General features: G+C 30.9%; 1 protein-coding gene across 4 annotated transcripts in view; it reads right to left on the bottom strand.

Annotated features, from left to right (window-relative positions):
• LOC103574768 (zinc finger protein ush) overlaps nucleotides 1-22,621 on the bottom strand; it is a 105,181-nt gene that overhangs the window by 25,603 nt on the left and 56,957 nt on the right. For 2 of the 4 annotated variants that reach the window (XM_053738241.1, XM_014443741.2), the window contains exon 2: nucleotides 5,953-6,036. The exons of 1 other annotated variant lie outside the window; for it this stretch is intronic. In XM_053738241.1, coding sequence (XP_053594216.1) covers nucleotides 5,953-5,980 — 28 coding nt within the window. In that variant the 5' untranslated portion in view covers nucleotides 5,981-6,036. Of the gene's footprint in view, nucleotides 1-5,952; nucleotides 6,037-17,430; nucleotides 18,149-22,621 lie in introns of those variants that run through there. One more of the 4 variants, XM_008554284.2, reaches the window with a different exon arrangement.

Below are 22,621 nucleotides of genomic sequence, written 5' to 3'. Positions count from 1 at the left end.
GCTGGAAAAGGTGGATCGGTACTGACTGGATTCACCAGCAAGGTGAGAACTTGTGAACGGAACCAACGGCTTATTGGTTGATACTTGGTACCAATTCAACCAATCACAGCACGATATTACAACACTTTAGGGCACTAAGATGTCTTATGTCTCTCTTATTTTATTTTATATATATATATATATATATATATATATATATATATATATATATATATATATATATATATATATTGATGTTAATATGTTGGTTATTTTCTTTTAAAAAAGTAAAAAAAACTGTTTTTTTATTATACTTATTTTAATTATTACAAACGAGAGTATAATTGAGACTTGACGGATTAATTTAATGTCTTTAATTTACGTGATTAGTAAGTAAATGCACGTGAATAATGTACCGGTGTGTGTTAAAGGAAGACGGTTGAGAGAGTATGTAATAAATCTTAGCCAGTTGCTTCTGAATTACACCCTTCACGATGCTCGCATAGCAGTCCGCCTACCTCATCCTCTAATAACACACGTCTAGACTAAATTGCTCTTCAGGGTGGCGAGACACCGAGTGATTAGAAAATATTAAAAGATTACTGACTCATAATTTACGCTGCAATATGCTTTCGTTTCTTTTTTCTAATTACTAATGAGATCATTAAATCCAATATACCTTTTTTTTTTTTTTTTTTAACTAATTAGGAGACCGAGGCAAAATGAGCGATTCTAAAACTGAATTAGTGAAAACTAGTGAATATTCACTAATTAAGAGTAATAGTCGTACATGCACACCACTCACTCCAAAAAGTGGTATGACTATAACTTTGAATCAGTGAATATTCACTATTTGTTAGTGAATTCAGCTAATTTTCTTAATAGAGCACCTTTTTTTATATTAAAAATTAATTGTTGTGTAAAAAAAAAAAACGGGGCAAAGTGATCAACGCGGTCATTGCGTCTAATTGAATTTTTTTTTTCTCTAAATTAAAATAGAGAAACATTGAAATTTTGTTGGTTTATTAATTTAATTATTGAAATGAGTTTCAATTGTCATAGATCAAGTACACACTGAAAAAAAAAATATTTGTCCCAAATAAATCAATTTATTTGTGACTTTTTTTTTAAATATTTCTTAATGACAAATAAATATATTTGGTACAACAAAATATGACAGTTGATTCAAATAATTTTATAATTTTACGGAAATATATAATTTATTTGTGGTAAAGATATTAAAGATATTTTTGACAAATAACTTAAAATTCGGCGATACTATAAACGTTGAAAAAAAATGCTACCTATCACCATCTTGCAATAGGGAATGATTACCATCTGCATACGATAATCATTATCATGCTTTTATGTGTATTCGTTTCTTGTATGGTAATAATTACTATTGCTGATAGTAATAGTGACAATCTCGATAGTAATATTTTTTATCTACGAAAAATTTTTAAATTTTGCCGTCTGAGATAGTAATGATTATCATTTCAGATAATAATGCTTACCATCTCCGATAGAAAAAGTTAACATAAATGAATATTGAATGAGAATCATTCAAATCTAACGATGGGAATAACTAAGTCCATATTTATTTGTAGCAGTTGCACCATTTCTTTACGATAAATAAATCACTTATTTTACGCAATTAAATTATTCAAATATATTATATCTTTCTCACAATTATATATTTATTTGATCATATCCAAATATACAATATCTTTGGCTCAAATAAATCTTAGTCGATTCAAATAAATCTTTTTTTTTAGTGCATAAAAATACAAAAACTGTTTTTTTAATAGTGGCTCTCTTTATCTCAGTTTCAACTTTTTCCAGATTGTCAATGAAAAAACTTAAATGACAGACAAAAAAAAATTTTTTTTACGGAAAATTACAAGATAGTCGCATAGCTCAGGCTGATCTTGTCCCATTATTTTTTAAATACCATAACGAAGCATTTTTAAACTAAGAGCAATTTGTCTAAAAAATGATGTCTGAGTTTGCCTCAATTCCTTATTCATTTTAACATGACATTGTAAAATAAAAGGATTAGATTGTCTGACAAATAAAATTAAATAGAACGTAAGAAAAAGTGAACAGTAATTACTTAGTATAAAAAAAAAAAAAAATGAATTGTTGAATTTAAAATTGTCATTATTTATTCAGGTTAATTATATAAACAATCTATTGAAATATTTGAAATAGTTATACGGTAGATTACTGTTTAATTTAATTCATCAACTCGAATCTTATCTATTATGTTAGACATTAATTGCAGCATTTCATACTCACGTACACGTTGGTACGTTGCTTAGTATCTTTATCTGCACGTTGGAATTTGCGCGCGTGATGAATCGTGGTGAGTATAAGAAACAAGTGAATATAAAGAAAACAAAAGAAATAAAGATTTAAGATTTATCAAGTTACAAGCTTGGAATAGAAATGTATTTTTTTAAATACTTATTTATTATCACTTGGAAAAATTTAATCGCCTTTTCTTATTAACTTATTTTTTTCATTTCTCAGTATCATTGTTTATACTTTTTATTTCATAAATATGATTATGTATTTAATATTAATTAAATTATTAATTTTTAAATCAAGAGTAATAAAAAATTTATTAACATTGTAGACAATACTGACAAATTGGCGCCAATTAAAATTCCCTGTAAACCCAACTGGTCTCTCCCTCTCTTTCTCTCTCTGATTCTCTTTCTACTCAACTCAATCGTCTTCTTCCTTCCTTCTCACCCCAAACTATCGCATGTAAAAGGGTCTCGCAGGACCAGTTCTCAACCAATTAACTTGTAGTCACCAGGAATCCGTTCCCTTCTTCCTCTGGTATCCCACTACCAGTTCATCGTCCTGACACTATAATTATCACCTAAATTCATTCATCCCAATCTAAATTAATCCTTACATTCTCCACTACAAATTTATCTACCACTTTGACATTTAACTACAATAACTATTACTACCGAATAAAATTCGTTTAATTCCTTTGTATAAATATCAATAAAATAAGTACTGGCAAAAAGAACTTAAAAATTTCAATGATAGTCAGAAAAACCACATCATTAAAGTTGTCATAGTGTTTTAGAATACCAAGAAATGGGATAGAGAAAGAGCGGGAATATATTTATACATATAAGTGGAACAGAGAAAGGACAGTGGAGGGTGCGCGACTAAACACCCACGACTGTGTGCTAGATCGAGCTTATCTTTAACTCACAGACGCGTCACGATCGATATATCTCGCGAAGGTAGCTCTTCACCAATCCTTCTCCTACCATATATACCTCGAGATGATTTTCAACCCCCGCGTATATCCGGTATCCACTCCTAAAATACCTATATCGTTTTGTGTGATGGTATATAAGGGGTGTGAGTTCCAGATTAACGGATTGATATGCCACTTGAAATGTACGAGTTTATATCCTCATATCTTTATACATAACATCTATATTTATATGTATATATATGTATAGATATATACAATCATAGATACATATATATAAAGAGATAGAGAAACGCAAAACGTCCTCGACCACGGTTACACAGAAAAGATCAATTTTAGATTCGATGGGATTTATAACTTCCTCTAATATGGCGACGATATAATCTCACCCTTTTCCAGGTGTTATCATCCCCCTCCAATCTTATACTTCTTTACATCCCTCATCCTCTTCTGTAGCTGTTCTGCACCTCTGCAAGTTCTTACTCTTCTACTGCATCTGGTAGTACTACTACTAGTTCGCCTCGTCGAGGACGTGGTCGTTATTACTTTCCGTTACGTCTTAAATTTAGTCGGTAAAATATTTTTTAAAAGTGTATGTTCAAAGATAACCGGATGAAGCCACATATCGTTGAGGTTAAGGTGGGTACAAGCGATTATATATATACATATATATGTATATGTATATAGAATAAGTTGTATGTGTGTATGGTGGTAACGTTGTCGTCTTTGTCGTCGGGCTTTTAACTCTTATAACCCCCATAAATTTATAAATAACATACACTAGCGTGTCCGGCGGGGGTTGCGAGTGTACGTAAACAAGCGGGCTGCAAGTTCCGTTATCTGCGAGGCGCAGCGTCGACGTCGTACCAAGAGGTGAAACTAAGGGAGTGAGAAAAAGAGGGAGAGAGGTAAAAGGGGTTTATGGGGGCTCGGGTGGTAAGAAGGTATATAAAGGGTGAGAGGGTTGCTCGACTCGCGTCGTCTTTATCGCAGTAGCAAGCGTCTCTTTATCAGGCCACCATTAGAATATCTAAATATCACCCTTGTGTGTCCTAATCGCGAGCCCACAGAGAAAGAAAAAGAAAGAGAGAGAAAGTAAAACATGGCTACTTGATAACGTCATACACATCCCTAGACGCACGTCAAAATTTTTAAACTAGTCATCTTAGTTTTTTTTTAATTATTGTCATTATGCTTTATGTCAGATTAATTATTCAATAATTCATATTTTAGAATCAATAAATTTTTTTTTTCTTCAAAATTTTAAGTATTGATCCCAAGTCAAAATACAAATTTGGATTTAAGTCTCAAAGTTCTCAAAGAAGTTTTTGAGGATCAATTTAGAATTTGAAGATTGACGACAGTGTAGAAAGTTATCCTTGTTTAGTCTTCAAAGTAGTAGTTACGACCAATTTTACCCCTTTGAGGACTAAACTAAAATAACATTATCTGGATTAGAGCCTCAAAATACTCAAAGCATACAGGAATAATTTTATCAACATTTGAACCTCAAAAGTCTCATTCGACGCATTCTCTCCCCTCCCTTTTTTATCTAAAATTTTTAAAAGCCCAAAATATAACTTTTCATTATTTGAGGATTTTGAGGTCTTAATTATAATTTTAAAAAATCGACAAAATATTGTTATTTAGACCTCATAGTTGTCATTGAGGATTTTTAGTACTAATGTAGAGTTACTTTCTGAGCGGCAAATAAAACATCAACGGAATTGAGGCTTTTTAGGACTAAAATAGAATTTTTTAAGTTCCCGCTAAGAAAATTGGAAATTTTCAAAAATTCGGGAAGTTATTGATTTCACCCCGATTTGTGAAAATCGAAATTCCAACAGATGTCGACGTTTTGAGGTTCTAGGAAGCTATTCTGACTAAATTCAAGATGATGTCCGAGTGTATGTATGTATGTACGTACGTACGTATGTAAATATTCTGTAACTTTTGAACGGGTGAACCGACTTTGATCTTTGAGGTGTCATTCGACGCAGCTTATTATTTACTATAAACACTGAAAATTTGAGCTTAATCGGTAGGGTACGTTCGGAGATATTTCAAAAATAACATTTTTTTAAAAATGTTTTTTTTTTTGAATAACTTGTAATTCGCTCAATGGATTGGTTCTAAAATCTAATCAGCTCTAAAACTTTGTAAGCCGCGTCGAATGCTACCTTAACCATCAGAATCCTTTCATTCGTTCAAAAGAAACCACTAACGAAAGAATTAAAAAAAAAAATTTTTTTTTAGTATTTTGGAAATTTCTCAAAAACGACTCGATAAATCAATTTCAAAATCTGATCCGTTGTAGAACTCAATAAAAAGGAGCTCGAAATGGGCGGGAAGTTTTGGGGCTGGCCCACAGGGTCAACCGACAGACCGATTTTTTTTGACGGGATATTTAAAATTTTTATCGGATATCTGACTGTAGAAGTTAGAATTTAATTTTTTTATTATTGAGGCTTTAGTGTAAATAAAAGATATATATGAGTTTATTTATCTACACATTAAGTTATTATTTTAGCGTTATTGTTTTAAGGATAAAAATCAGTATTGTGGTTAAGATGGTAGTTAAAGAAAAGAGACGAAGAGAGTGAACAAAAAGAGTTAACTTCTAGACTGACGACTGGTCGCGACTGATAAGAACCCCCAGTATCCAAACCACAAAATCCAAAGACCACTCTCTAAACCTGATGGAATATGACTATGACTACGAGATATACCTATTTGTTGCAAGTTGACAATATTCATACATCATTGTATCATTGATTAAGCGAATGGATGACGGAAACGCATTGTTGACTTACCTGTAACAAAAAAGTAAAAAAACATTTAAATAAATTAGTTTAATATTTTATTGATATTATAAGAATAGTATAAATAAATCAGTGAAATCTTAATAAATGTTAGTCCGAAATCGAAGAGAAGGAATTGAGAGAGGAAATAAATGGAGAATAGCGAGTTATGAGTACAGTAGTGGATAGTGAATGAGAATAGGATGAGAGAGTGGTATCTGAGCAAAGGGGTGTGAGAATAACGTCAGAATAGCTGGTAGGCAGCTAATATCCTCCTGGCTTGGTATCCCCTAGGCTCATCTCAATAAATTCAATATACTTGTGTAAATCGGGGAATCCCTTCCAGTTGATCGCTTACGGGACAGCGACCAACCCTCTCTCTCTCTCAATTCACCCGGCACTGCCACATTCTCTCATCTATTCGCCAGTACTCGGGTTTCAACAGCTAAATCCGTTTCCATCCCCGTCGTTCGTCCAACGACGGAGATGAGCTGCCTCAAGCCGACGTTTACTTCATCCCCAGTACCTGTCTTCACAAATGATTATTATTATGCATCAACTATTGATTAATCTTTAATAGAATTTTTTTTTTATTCATGAATTTAAAATATTAATAAGCCAGATAAATAATATAAGATTTTAAGTAGTACAACATATATGTGGTAAGGCCACGGATTCGAGTGTAGACTTTATTGTCTAGGTTCTTGGCCTCCGAAGGAGATCACATATTTTACCACCGACAATTTCTTAGTAATCAGCGGGGGTTTAATTTAACGGTATAGTAAGTATATGGATATATATATATATGTATGCATGTAAAGAGTGGGAATGTGAATATAAGGCCTAATATCCGACACTATCGCGTACCAGTCCCGACGTTACCAACGAGCTTTTCATCGAGTCGTTAGTTAGGGTCGAGAACTAGCAAACGTCTTTCTCACCCTTTTACTACACCATATAACCCACAACCCATTTCACCGTCGAACTAAAAAGCCCGTGAGACACGACTTATCGCCACTTAAGACCATTGTCTATGCTAATGTACTGCGACCCATCATTACCCCTTTAACTTTTTTTTCTTTCTCACTCTCAGCTCAGCGATAAAATTAAACATTTATTTTTCATGAATTTTTTTTTTACGTTTCTTTGATTCCGGTGTTTGAATAAATTATCAGGTATATTTAAATTACTTTTAAACTCAGAAATTTAATAAAAAAAAATTCATTTTCAATCAAATGAATAAATCAAAAAAATTAATTATTTTCAGTGAAATATTTATTCTCTTAATAATTTTGTCGATTACTTATTTTTTACGACCCCTATAAACTTCTTAAAACAATAACCCATTTTTGTAATGATATATTATTTTTCTGTACACTACATTATTTTAAAAATACATATATACGAAATAGGAAAAAAAAAAAGATTTCAACCCCCGATGATAACAGAGTCCAGATCACCTTCCAGATCGTTTTCTTCATATTCTCTCGCTCGAATTGGTTGCAGCAAACCGGCCGAGCGAGAACCCACCAAGATAAAAATAATAAATCATCACTACCCGCACATCCTTGGCATCGGTAAAGGGGGTAGTACACGAAGAAAAGGAGGATGAGTTAAAGTTGCAGTTGCAGTTCCAGTTCCAGTTCCAGTTTCAGATGTAAGAGGAGAAGTAAAGGTGCATTCCCGATTTTTTCGTGGTAACTGGAGACCAATACGGAAATAAGTATATGTAGAAATAACAATGATACTGATACCAAACGAGTGTTGTATTGGTGTAAAAAAAATATTATATATGTATATTATAATAATGATAATATAAATATATATGGGTAATATAGTATATTGTAAAGGGTGTGAGGGTGCGTGAAGGTGTGCATACAACTGTTCTCCACCCCTTTTCCTACTCTTTCGCTCTACTATCTCGAGCCCGTTCAACGGCGATTAATAACGAGGCGTCGTTACCGAAAGATAAGAGCGCCCTCTTATTTCTCTTCCTGTCGATACGCCCAAAGGAATCGCGATCGTAAATACACCCCCATAAAATACCCCGTCAATTTGTGTGTGTTAAGGTACGTTAAAATATTATTGCTTAAATTTATTATTGATACACAGAAAAAATAATAACGGTTTAAGTAAATTATTTTCTTACAAATATCATTCTTGTTTCAGAAAATTTAAACTTTTCAAGTAAAAAAAAGTTCAATCTTAAATAAATAAATTATAACTTTTCAATGGAGAATAATAATTTTTCTTTCAAAAATTTTAATTTTGAAAGAAGCATTTTTTGTTTTCAAACAAGATGCATACATACTTCTGCCAATAATTTTTTTCTTTTCATTTGAGACCGATAATATTATGATACTGAAATTAGCCGACTTTTAATAATTTTTTATTTTTCTTAGAAGCGGTAAATCATAAAAAAAAAATTTACAAAAAATTACACCTGTAGTTTTTCTAATTTTCTACAGGTGCATATTTATTATTTTTTTTTTTAATTTTTGTAAATTATTTTTAACTTCCCGCTAAGAAAATTGCAAATTTTCAAAAATTCGGGAAGTTATTGATTTCAGTCCGATTTTCGAAAATCGAATTTCTAAGAGATCTTGACGTTTTGAGGTTCTAGGAAGCTATCCTGACTAATTTCACGATGATGTCCGAGTGTACGTACGAGTGTAAATATCTATAACTTTTGAACGGGTGAACCAATTATGATCATCAAGCTGCCATTCGACGCGGCTTGCAAATACCTTGAAGCTAAAAAAAATAAACTTGATCGGTAGGGCTCGTTCAGAGATATTCCAAAAATAAACTTTTTTCAAAAATGTTTTTTTTGGATAACTTTTTATGTTCTCGATGGATTGATTCCAAAATAAACTGGGCTCTGAAGCTTCATAAGCCGCGTCGAATGCCACCTCAAACATCAAAATCGGTTAATTCTTTCAAGAGAAACCTTTGTCGAAAGAATTAAAAGAAAAAAAAATTTTTTTAGTATTTCGAAAATTTCTCAAAAACGACTTAATGAATCAATTTAAAAATCTGATCAGTTGTAGAACTTAATAAAACGCGTCGATTGCCGCCTTGATTTTTTAAAAAAAATCCGAAAAATTTGAATTGTCTTCCAATTTCAAAATCATATAATATTGACTCAGGATGATTCTGACTTAGTTTGTATGGCGCGTTTTTTAAATTAGGATGTTATTTTACTTGATTCAAAATATATTTTTCAAAATTATTAATCAGTTTATTACTGCAATAGTTACTCATACTAATTTTTAATTTGGAAGTTTAATGCACATTTTTATTTGTAAAAAAAATTTATTTATACTTAAAATTTGAATAATATTTTTTTTAATGACCACATTTTCAATAATAGAAAATTTAAGGTTACCCGATAAATAAACATTGACAAATAAATACATTTACTGCGAAAATCTTTAAAGTTTGAACTCAGTAATTATTCACTATTTTTGGTATTACGATAATTAAATTTGTTCATATTTACATACATAAAACAAAAATAATTATCAACCGCGAGATTTATGTTTTGACATTCAAATTGTGAACCTACAATTCAAAACTAACTAAAACTAACCGAGAAAAAAAATATATGTCACAAGCATTTTTTCTTTTTCCAAGTATATACTTATATATTATAAGGCCTCGGGTAATCCCATATCCGGGCAACTTTAATCAAATCCAATTTTTACACCAAATTAAACTCACTTAAAACCGTTCAAATTCAAATGTCGGCACCGGGATGAACCTCAGGTCCGAAAGACCTCATATTTTATGTGTGAAAAATTCTTTTGGCTTCCACTGGGATTCGAACCCACGCCTGGCCAGTAATCAAGTTCGAGAGGCCTAAGTCTTACACTTTTGACTGTCACAAGCAAATACGCTGTACTTATCGAAGCGACACCTGCCGTCAAAATTGTTACTATACTCAAATAAATCTGTTACTTGGTTTGAGAGTTAGATTTATTGAATGAAAAAAAACGTACTTTTGAACTTAGCATAAAAAAATCTTGATTTAAGAATCTTGAAACTCCTTGAGCCAAGAAAAAAATTCTTGAAGCAAAAAAAATGTCATTCTTTAAACTAGTATTTTTGGTCCAAGAATATCTTACTTGAATCAAGTTAACTTTTTTTTCTGTGTATACATTATTTTTTTTGTTTCAATTTAATAAAATAATAAAATTTCATTTTATCGTTTCAATTGGTTAAATACAATATACAATTAAATTAATGAAACAAAGGTGTGTAAGAGTGTAAAACAAAAAATAAACAAAAAAAAAAAAAGAAAAAAACAAATGGAATGACTTGATCCATCCCGGAAAGTTGAAGCAGCGGTCGGGGGTGGCTTATCGCTTAGCGCACGCGGTCGCCACCGCCAGTCACCACCGGTTAAAATTCACCAGAGCTTTACAATGCGAGGGGGTGGTCTAAAAGAGAGTAGTAGTCATTGGACAACTGTTTTGTAGGCAGACAGCCAGTTTTCCGATTTTAATTTCATCAAAAACGTCAATATAAAAACAATCAACGTTGATTAAGTCTTTATGATGATCTTATAACCTTGTGTGTTATTTAAAGAACGTTGATCGTATATTAATAATCGTATATTCATGATTAAATATATCATCATATATATTCATTTAATAATTTTCCATCACTTAGGGTCGGTTGTATCTGTATTTATTGCTATCACTTTATGATTATTGTTAATGCTCTCTTGTTTGCGATTGCTTCAAAGAGATTTTCTCAACAAATATTCAAACAAAATCTTTATAAATAAAAAAATAATTAATTTGATAATAAATAAAAATTTTATTTGATACAAATATTAATTAATTTGTTGACTTTAAAGATTTAGTCATTCGATAAATGCCGGTAAAAATATTATTTGATAAGGAAAATTTAAAAAAATGAGTAACTATTGATTTAACTTGAAAGGATGACCAAAAAATGAATAAAATGGCAGGACATTGAATCCTAAGATCTACTGAGACTCAACTCGCTCCCTCGACTGGTAAGATGACGATCAGCGATAAAGGCTCCTCGCGTCGTTTCGCGGCCACAGACTGCCAGGACGATCAGTACACAGAGTGTAAGTTATGAGGAAAGGTTTTATAAACCCTCCTCCTCCTCCTCCTCTCTCTCTCTCTCTCTTTCTTCTTATTTTCTCTCTCTGGGTTACGATATCAACACTTGAGATCATCCTGTCCCTCTTTTACAGCATATACTCTTCTTTACTTCTCTCCTCTCCCTCTCCTGCTTTCTGAAGACTCTCGATTCCCAGCCTGGTTTCTTTAGTACAGCACGTGTGTCCTCCGCCTTCCTCTACATCTGAGAGTACTGAGACTCGAAGTAGAATTGGAAGGGCCTTAGGGAGATCACGATGCCAGGTGCAGAGAAAGAGAGAGCTTTATATATGTATATATCTGATTAAATGTAGATACACGAAATTTTTACTTTCTTACACACCTCTGTATCTCTTTCTCTCTTTCTCATCTTTATAGTAATACTATATATCCACATATCCATAAGGTTTTATCCTATAGAATAAGAGACGATACACTCTTACTCGACCTTCTGTTTTTATCCCTCTCGTATATACTTATTTAACATTGCTCTTCGTCACTCAGTTGGTATATTGGTCTTGCTGATATAAGCTTTGCTATATACCCTCCATCTCACCCCGGGTATATAAGAGAACCCAAGATGCCCTTCGTGAGATACTATTGGATACCTATGCAACCTGTTATTATACATTGGCCTATACAAACAACGTGTTAATCGCGACCATTTGCACTTGATTCCATTCAACCTCTCGGACCATTACACCTACATCATCAATCTATTTTATAGTCCATTACTTTGCTGCATTTTTTTAATTCTTATATTTAACTTTTTTTTCTTTTTATTATTTTTCATGATAATTAATTGAAATATCGTATCTTGTTATTAAATGTGAGGATATTGAGATGTTTACTCTCCCACATGATGTTTATTTATATTTTATTGCTAATGATAAAACAGAAATTTATCTCTTAATTTCAATTTAGTAATAATATCTCAATAAAATATTTACAAATTAAATAAATAATTATTTTTTGTAGATAGAAATTTAATTAAAGACAATGGTTACTTTGGTGAATTGTATGCATATATATTTAAATAATTCCCTGAGGACTTGGACAAAATACAACACTCTGGTTTGCCCTGAGACCTGCTGATGATTTGTTTACTCTCGAGTCTCCCTCGACGAAACGCCCACCGCCTCAGATCGAACCTTGACCTCCGAGCTAATTGTTGTTGGCTCTAGATCTAAGGATATGTCTGACCCTACCGACCACCTTTACCTTTTTTCCTCTACTACATATCTAATACCCTTAAGCATCGACATTCCATTGATAAAAAAAAAATTAAAAGTACACTCAATGATCTATATCTCAAATTTTTACTTGATCATCAACCAAAACAAAAAAAAAATATATACATACTCAATAATAACAAAAATATATAATATTGAGATCTCTGATTTATCCGTTGAGTCGTGAATCGTGAGCGATTGATCGGTTGGATCACGAATAGCTATAGGGTAAGATGAGAAAGTCTCTCTCAATAATAATCTTTAATAAAAATCATATAATTCTAATTTTATCATTGAATACTTGAAATTTTATGTATACTATAAGAAATCGGGAGTGAATTCGGATTTCGAATCCAAACTGCGTTACTCGGAGTTTCGGAGTTTTTAAAAAAATCACTTCGCATAGGGGGTAAATAGGGATTTTGCTTTTTTAGCAGAGTAAATTCGGAGTGATGTGGATTTTATTTGACCTATAAACGGTAACCCCGGTCTGGCAGGCTGCTAATCAAATTTAAAATCGATGAAACTATTTTTAATATTTTTATTAGGGTGGTCGTTAAAAATCACATTTTCTCAGGCGCACTATAAAAAGCTTCTTTTTAGTGAAAAAATACATGGGGAATTTGGTTTTTTCTTTTTAAGTAAAAAGAACACGAGCCTCAGGGCGATCAAAGTTCATTTTTCGAAACGGCCGCAGTTTTTTTTAAATATCTCATGAAATATGCAGACTAGAGGAAAAAATCATAGGAATAATTTTGTAGGAAATTAAATTCTTGACAAAAAAGGTCATATTAATTTTTTTTATGAAATCTGTATTTACAAAGATATAAGCAAATTTTTTAAAATCTTTTTAATTGAGTATTTTTCGGATTACAGATGTTGAAAATACCATTTTTCTAAGTATATAGAAACTATAATCATTAATGATTGATATGTTACGAGTTACAAAGTTGTCTATATTCAATAAAAAACATTATTTTTAACATTCGTAATCCTTAAAATACTTCATTGAAAAGATCTAAAAAAGTTTGTTTATATCTTTGTAAATACACATTTCATAAAAAAAATTAATATGGCCTTTTTTGTCAAAAATTTAATTTCATTCAAAATTGTTCCCATGATTTTTTTCTCTAGTCTGCATATTTCAAGAGATATTTAAAAAAAACTGCGATTGTATCGAAAAATAAACTTTGATCGTCCTGAAACACGTGTTCTTTCTACTGAAAAAAAAAAAAAAACCAAATTCCCCGCGTATTTTCTTATAAAAAAGAAGCTTTTCATGTGGCGCCTGAAAGAATTGGATTTTCAACGATCACCCTAATGTCTATGCTAAAATATTAATTATTGCGAGGTTTCAAAATGAATGAAGTTTATAGTATCATTAAATCATGTCTTTTTCATGAAGATATAGTTTTATTCATGTAAATAGATAAAGTTCCTTTTTCAAACGTAAAAAAATCGAGTGCACTTCTACACTGTGAAAAATTCCCACTAAATTTGGGTGCATTGTAACCCCGGACCATACGAAAACTGACACAAAATTTACAAGTGTCCCATAATAAAAGTATGCGCATAGGTCCCAATCGTGTCGTCTGCGCATACCGTTTACTATGGGATACTTGTAAATTTTGTACCAGTTTTCTTATGGTCCGGTGTTACAATACGCCCATAGTAAAATTTGTTGGAAATTTTTCACAGTAATAGCGGTCTGTCAAACGGCATTACCCGTAGCGTGTAAATTTTTAGGGTTACCGTTTAAAGGTTAAATCTGTATTTCCTCTGATTCGGAGTTTTAATCTTAAAATAAGCTCCCCCGGAGTAAATTTAACTCCAAGGAGATTAAATAAATAAACAGTCATCCGTTCCATATTTACTCCCCGTTCATTTTGAAAAATTTTTACAGTGTAAGTATAAAATGAAACTTTGTTAAAAAATTGTTATCAATTTGGTAGAAAAAGTAAGTAAATATATTTTAACAAAAGAAATATATAAAAGTATATCAAGAAAATAGAATCTCATATAAAAAATGAAAACTCGTTGAGAAGTTGAGGAAGCTTCATTAAAAATAGCTATCGCTATATAATTTCTTGTCGTTGAAACCACTGATATATACAAGAGCATGCGAAACCGGGCGTGTGTTTTTCAGTTATGTATATATGTATATAAATATAAATATATATAGTAAGAATATGTAGTAGTATAGTAGTTGGTGGCACTCGGTGCCAGAGAAAGAGTAACGTAAAAACACCAAGTTCTCAAGAGAGATACGGCATCTTATCGTGTCGAGCGGGTAAATGTTTGGCCCGGTTCTATCGCTCTCTGCTCACTCTGCTTATCGTCTACGACGACTTGCATTTTTATTCCCTGGTCTGTACGGGCCCCCGAGAGTGCCTGCTGCCGAGAGATAGGACAGACATTCAAAGAGTGCAAGAGGTCGTTAATTCACAAGCTGCAGTTATTTTTTATTTTTATTTTATTTTTCATTATTTTATTCATTTTTATTCCTCCATACTTTCTTTCTTCTTCTCTTCTTCTCTATCCATCTGCGTTATTTTTATCTGTTTTCTTTTAATTTAAATTCGTTAAATATTTTATTGACATTTAAATCAATAATGAAAAAAAGTAGTCTGTAAAATACAACAGAAGAGATGTATGTTGATGAAAATATAAAAATTGTTGATGGTTTTGTAAATATATTTATTGGCAAATGAAATTCCACCGCGAGTTGAGGTTGAGGGTTTGAAGCTTGTCTCAATCGATCGATCCATCCATCCATCCATCGGCCTACACGCCTCCCTCGATCTACTCGTGTGGCTAACGTAATGTAATGTAATGTATATAAAAGGGAGGAAGACAGGAAGAGTTTTAAAACAGAGAGGAGGGAGGTAAAGAGTAAGTGAATGAGTGAGAGAGAAAATTATCAGAAAGAGAACAAGAGAAAAGAGAAGCCCCTCGTTGCACAATTATCTTATTGGCCGATCAGACCCTCCCACGTGTTAATTTGCTTGTTGGTTAACCCGGCGTCCTCATCTCCCTACCTTTATCTTTTATTTCGTTCGCGATGCTTTTCGTGGAAGCCCTCTGGGTGTTCATATACACCCTTCTCTCTTTATATACTTTGTTTCATCTCATTTTCTCTTTCTCTTACTTTACTCCATTTTCTATATATCTGTGTATCTATATATGCATAGATATATTTTACAATATATATATATATATGTTATATAGATTAGTTCTGTTAACTTAAAACTATGCTGAGATTTACTGATATTTACGGTTTTTCGATCGTGATAATATGAAATAACAAAAGTAAAAAAAAAAATAATTTAAACTTTCAGATTTAAATAAAATTGATAAATAGTTTTACAAATAATTTCTTTTTTTCTCACAATCTATTTTTGTTGTTACATAGTTTTGTTATTATTTTTTTTTGACTTGTGCTCTCTCGTGTTTCTCAAACAAAATTGCTGCGAGTAGATTGATGGTTTGATATAACTTGGGTTATTCCTGAACTTAAAGATCTTTAGATATAAATATATATATAAATGTGGATATTCATATGTATGTGTGTAGATGTACTAAAAATTTTGGATAATATTTTTGATACTTTAAGATACTAAGTGATACTTATGAATGAGGTATTATGTTTTGATATTTTTTTTATTATATATTTAATTATTTATAATGATAATTGATCAGCTTATGTAAAAATATTATTTACGTAATAGATGATTAAATCTATATACAAAAGTTGAGATAGGATTATAAAAATATTTTTGAGATTATTATCGTCAATAAAAGAATTCTCAGATAATCATTACTGATTTCTTTTTCTTTATCTCATTCTGTACATTGTTTTTAATCTTTTACAATAATACTTGAATATAAATAAATTTCTGAGAATGTTTTTTTTTTTCTGATAGTGTTTTATGTCACTAAGTGTTGGGGAATATGAGTAATAAATAGTTTTCACTGATTTTATTTTTTATTTTTTGTTTAAAAAATATTATTTATTTTTAAAAAAATTATATCGCCATTTTATACAGAAAAAAAAAAAGGATTTCTTGGTGCAAAAAATTTTGAATTACCCCAAGAAATTTTTTGAATTATTCCGTATGAAAATATTATATATGGTAAATATATATGCAAAAATATATAATAAATATGGGATCATATAAGTGGCCAAAAACGGTATTTTTTATAAATATATCTATATCTATATGGAAGCCGTATACTACATATACAACTCATATATACATATATAGTAAGTTTTAATATAATTAATTATATGTGTTTATAAGTTAATACATATAAGTATTACATTTATTTATAATCATATATGTAAACTTATAAGTTAGCACATATATATCGAAAAATACATAAAAATATATAAAGTTAAATATATGGTATATATATCGTACCATATATTGATGTATAATATATATACTTTTATTTAATTCCAAATATAAATAACATTTATTTTTTTATACATTAAAACATAAGTTTTCAAATATATAAATCATATATTAAAATGATACGGAAATATATGAAATCATATAAGAGGAAAAATATATAAAAATATAATAAAATCGGCCAAAATCTATATATAGTTCTATATAAAATTCCATGTATCGTCACATATATTTATATCGGTAACGTACATTTTTTAATATATGTTTACCATATATGTTATTTTCATGGAAAGTGAAAACAATAATTTTTTTGGGACCAGAAAAAATTTGTTGTGCCAAGAAATTTTTTGTACTTCTGAATTTTTGTCTTCAATTAAAAATTCAAAATATTTCTTGAGCAAAGAAATTTTTTTTTCTGTGTGTTAAAACAAAAAAATATAAATGTATATTTTTGACGTCGAAATTAAAAGTCTATAAATAATCTATCGATAATCGATTGTTATCTCTGTAATTGAAAAAAATAATTAAACGACTTATGAGTATAAAAAAAAAAAAAAAAAAAAAAAAAAAAAAAAATTTTAACGGCAAATAAAATGAAAGTGAAACTAAAAAGTGATAACTCACTTATTAATGTCCTAATATTGGTCCTTCGTTGTCTCCAAAGAAGAACACTCATTTTTTAAAAAATAAAATAAAACTGTCAATGCAAATAATACAATCCACACATTCTTAACAACAGATTCACATCACTTTGTCATATGAGAGATGAGACTCTCTTCTCGTTTGCTTCCGTACTGGACTCTAGTGAATCTTGATCACCGGGAACCCATGGGTGGCCCACTGCTGGCTATTGTTATGAAGACGCAGCAACCATGAGTAATCACCAAGTCGTGATCTGTTGCTTATTTTTTTATTCTTTATTATTATGACTTTTTTAAAATTTAACTTGCAATGAAATTTTTAAAAAATAATTAAATTATGTTGATTTCATAAATATATATACCGATGTACGATAAGAATTCGAATAAAGACGACTCAGATTTCATTGATTTATATCTTATCACACATTTATATCGGATCACATTAATCACTACTTTTAATTAACTTAATTTTTTTTTAAACTTTGGTCCTTAATTTTAACAAGTGTTTAAATATTTAAAAAATATAATTATTTATTTTGAATTATTAAGAAGAACGACATAAAAATAACCAGATGTTTTCTACTCGCCGGAATAACTATTACTGAAAGCAGTCCTCAACTTCCAGCGACTGCTACCTGTGTTATCACTGGTGTTGTTTTTTTTTCTCTTTCAGTATCTCCTTTCTTCCCTTTCTTCCTTATGTTTTGTCACGGTCTGTCTTTGCGTCCGTGGACGTCTCAATGTTAGCTTGATAAGCCAAGCAAACATTTTCTTTAAACACTTAAAACTTGTCCTCAATCATGGCCAAGGTGTTGAGACCTTGACGCAATACTTTTACAGTACTTTCAAAACATATAAGAAAAGAAAAAAAACACTGAACATAAATATAACGACTAAAAAATAAACTAAACAACGCAGTGCAATAGACAATCTAAACTGCAATTCATTGATAACTTTACAACGCGATAAGGATACTAATTATTTAACCGGTTGATAAGTGAATTTCGTTAAACACTTGGTAATATTTTTTCAGGTTAAAATTTATATTTATTTATTTGTTGTTTACGAAAATTGGCGAGCAATTGAGAGGATGTATATTTATATGAACCCGAAGGATGATAAGAGTCACGAGGAGAGGAAATAAAAGGATGAGAAGTAAAAAGGATAGAAGGAGAAGTTGGAGTAAAAACGAGATGAAGAAGATGGAAAAGAAGAGAAGGAGGAGCTGACGTTATAGTTCAGGGTTTGTATCGTCGCGGCGTTATCGGCTTGGACTCGCTTGGACCCGGACGCTTATCGGCCTCGTTCTAGATCGGTCGAGTTGATAGTAAACTGCGGCCACCTATCCGTGGCCGCGCTTCGGGGGCCCACGCGCGCGATACGCCACCAAGTAGACGAGACAAGGATAAAACTAATGTATATATATTTAATGCTTTTAAAATCAAACTTTGTCTTTTTTATAAATATAAATATATGTATATGTATATGTTGATACTTTTACTTATTATCAGAGTAATTAATAGATTAATATTTTAATTAGGTTTGAAATTTTAGGTATTGGGAAAAACTTATGTACAGTTTTTAAATGTAGATTGAATTTGGTAAAAAATTGTCATTTTTTTTGAATTGTGTTGTGAGTTGATAGTTTTTGTTTCTCATTCAATTGAAGAGAAGCTTGATGGAGTCGGTGACCGCTGGCCTCTTGGAGTTGAAAAGAAGAGATGCTCTCCCTGGCGCCGCGTTATCTCGTTCGTCGAGATCCTCGTGGTTAAGAACATTGTAAGGGAATGCTGTGTACGTTTACTGGTTTTAAAAGAGAGATCTCGAGTGAGGAAGAGAGTGAGTGATAGAGAAGATGGAAAAGAGAAGAGATAATATGAAAGTGCAACAGTAGTCTCTCTGTCCCTCGATGAGAAGAACCACTCTCGAGGGAACAAATCCAGGAATATGACCTCTTTAGTCTAGACTCATGATAAAATACACCTATAGCCTAAATGATAAGTCGTTTTAAATATTTTTCAAATTTTTTTTTTTAATCACTATTTTATCTATTCGTTAACTTTTAAAAACTAATTAATCGTTGGTTTATCTTAAATTTTAAATAATATTTATTTTAGTTGAGACAAAAAATTTGATAAATTATTAAAAGTTGAAATTTTGTGTTAAATATCTCAGTGTATTTAATCACTACAATTATCTCACCACTGAGTAAGCAAAAAGGGGTGAAAGAGAACCACTACCATCACCACTAAACGTGTGTGTTATACTTTTTTTATCACATATATGTATATATGTATGTATCCAAGTTGAACGTTCGCAATTATGATTACGTCACATGGGAGCAACTCGAGCGATTAGGGTGGTAGCTTGTGCACGGTCCAGGTCATCAAAACGACCGACAAAATAAATGGACTCTTGTCCAGGGGGTTGGAAACTGCAAATGTGTATACGACACTCGTACTAGATTACGTAATACAAATGAATAACGAGCGCAAGTACCAAGAGAACTATTTCTCCATCTTAATCTTCAGTTTTTTTTTTCTTCGCTTTAGGATCTAAAAAAAAAATCAAAAAGAAGACCTATCAAGAGAGATTACAGACACTTTCTCTTCACTTTCTTACGATAGTTGGATTTTCTAAGACGAGTTTTTTTTTTTTTTTTACACGAACAAGTGTCCAAAAGCAGAAGCGACGAGTTCATTTTTCTCACCGGGTAACATCAAGTTGACTGTGACAAATTACTAATAGTATCACGAGAATTAGAAGAAAGTTAAATTTTTCTTATCATTTACAGTGAGACTGAATAATTATTTGACTCGCAGTTAATAATTTAAAATATTATGAGTATACTAGTGTTGTGTTATGATAAATTTCATCGTCGTCGGGTTGTCGTGATACATATTATATATATAGAGGCTGACGAACTTGGCCAAACTGAGCTGCTCCCTCTGGTGGCCTTGGCATTCTCAATAAATGGATCCACTGTGCTATGGCTACTCCCCTTATACTTCACCTCAAGTTAAATCCACACAAGCAACACACAACACCAGCACTTTTGCTGCATCGTGGATTGGCTTGAGCAATCGAGAGTCTCTACGTCTGATAAGATAAACTCTATCGTTTGGAATAAAGACGAACCCAGTCTGTCCTTATTTTTCGCGGGTAAAAAAAATCTTGTGATGGTTATTCAGGCCTTCAATATTATTATTGTTATTTCTTTTTGTTTTATTTTTATTTAATGGTAGCAGTGGCTTCTTGTAGACTTCTTAACTCTTTAGTTAGTTAAAGTCTTGGATCTCTATGTCTCCTGCCGATCTTCAAGCCACTGTCACGTGGAATAGAAGTACATCCGGCCATTGGTTGAACATCGATTCGCCATTAAGCCATTAGTCCAACTCTCTCTTGAGTGTCTTCAGACGATCCTACTGTCTTGTTCACTTTTTTTTTATTTTCTCTTTTTGGTTTAGAAAAAAAATTTAAAGATAGTAGAAAAATAAGATTGATATCGATGATTAATACAAAAAAGAAAGTGGATTTTTAAATTTGTTATTGATGATAATTGAAAAAGTTGTGAATGCAAATAAAATGTGAAAAAAAAAAAAAAAAAAAAATTTAAAGAGGCAATCTACAAGAGTCCAGGTGTTTCTTGGAGTTATATAGCACGTGTCTTATCCGTGCCCGCACTCGGATATCCGGTGTCACTAGTCTTCAAGACACTTGGGCTTAGACCGGAAGTCTTAAGGACAAGAGCAATTTCATAAAGATTATCTTGTCTTTTATGACAATAAAAATCATAATAAGAAAATTAAATGTAAAAATATTAAATTTATTTAACCTGATGACTCGCCTGAGCTTTCTAACTGACATTGGATTATAGTGAAAGCTTCAATGTGACAGTCAATTCGTCGCAAAAATTTTTAAACGACCTGTCAAAGTGACGAGTTGAGATGGGAATGGTAAAGAGTCAATTGATCCCATGAATAAAATATAAAAAAAAAAAAATACGAGGAAATAAAAATTCAAATATTATATTTTGACAGTTTATCTAATTCATCTTGATTTTTTTTTTATTCAGATCAATGTATATTTTATACATTGAAAAAAAAATATTTAATCTAACAAATATTGACTTTAAATTATTTATTATAATATCTAAAGATATAATAGAATAGATTTTAAATGATAAAAAAATTTTTTTATAGTCAATGTTACAGAAGTCAGCTAAGGTAAAAGCCCCTATACCGCTCACTTTTCATTGGAGTGAGAATAAATCACTCAATATAAATTAATAAATAAAATGAAAAACCATATTTTTTTTTTATAGTTATTTTTTGAAGTTTCAAGTATTAGAATAAAATTTGAGTTTGAAGAATAATGTTGATAATTAATTATTATTAATTTTTTAAATAACATCCTTGAGTGTACCCATAGTCGCTCACTAAAAGTTGCGATGTACCATTACTCGACCAACACATGGCCCTAGAGTCGCTCAAAGACAATATCAATTAAACTATGATAAGTTTATTAATTGGGAAAATAATTTATAAATTCTATTACTTTATTCTTTCATAATATAAAATTTCATAAATTTGAAAAATATATTTAATAAGATATAGTTATAATAATTCTTAAAAATTTTGACGTAATCTAAATTTAATCTAACGAATGAACGTCAAAGTAAAAAATGCCCGGCTGAGCGCGATTTTTAAAACAGTCATTTAATTTAAATTTATAATCTATTATAAAATAATTTGATACATGATATTTTAATATATTTAGATTCACAAATAATTATTTATCAATAATAATATTTTTAGTTGTAATTTTTTTTATAAAAATTGTGAAAAACGCATTGAACAGTTAAAGTGAGCGACTAATGGCAATACTGAGCGAGTATAGGGGCTTTTACCTTATAAAAAAAATTTGTTTATTAATTTCGTTTAACTAGACAGGTGTCTCACGATTGAACTCTTGAATCTACAAAGCCGGTTTTATTTAGATTTTATGTCGATCAGTTAATGAGATTCCGTGTGTCAAAACTCAAAGTGGAAATAGCCAACTTACAAATAACGTATTGGTTGATTAGATCAATATGATAAAGGATAAAAAGTTGAGTCAAGAGTATGAAAAGAGATGAAAAATAGTTATGATGAAGAAAGAAAAGAAGAAAGTGA

Source organism: Microplitis demolitor, chromosome 4 (genome assembly GCF_026212275.2).
Source record: "Microplitis demolitor isolate Queensland-Clemson2020A chromosome 4, iyMicDemo2.1a, whole genome shotgun sequence".
NCBI lineage: Eukaryota > Metazoa > Arthropoda > Insecta > Hymenoptera > Braconidae > Microplitis > Microplitis demolitor.
The sequence above is the reverse complement of the archived record's forward strand: the minus strand, read 5'-3'. Positions and strand labels throughout refer to the sequence as shown.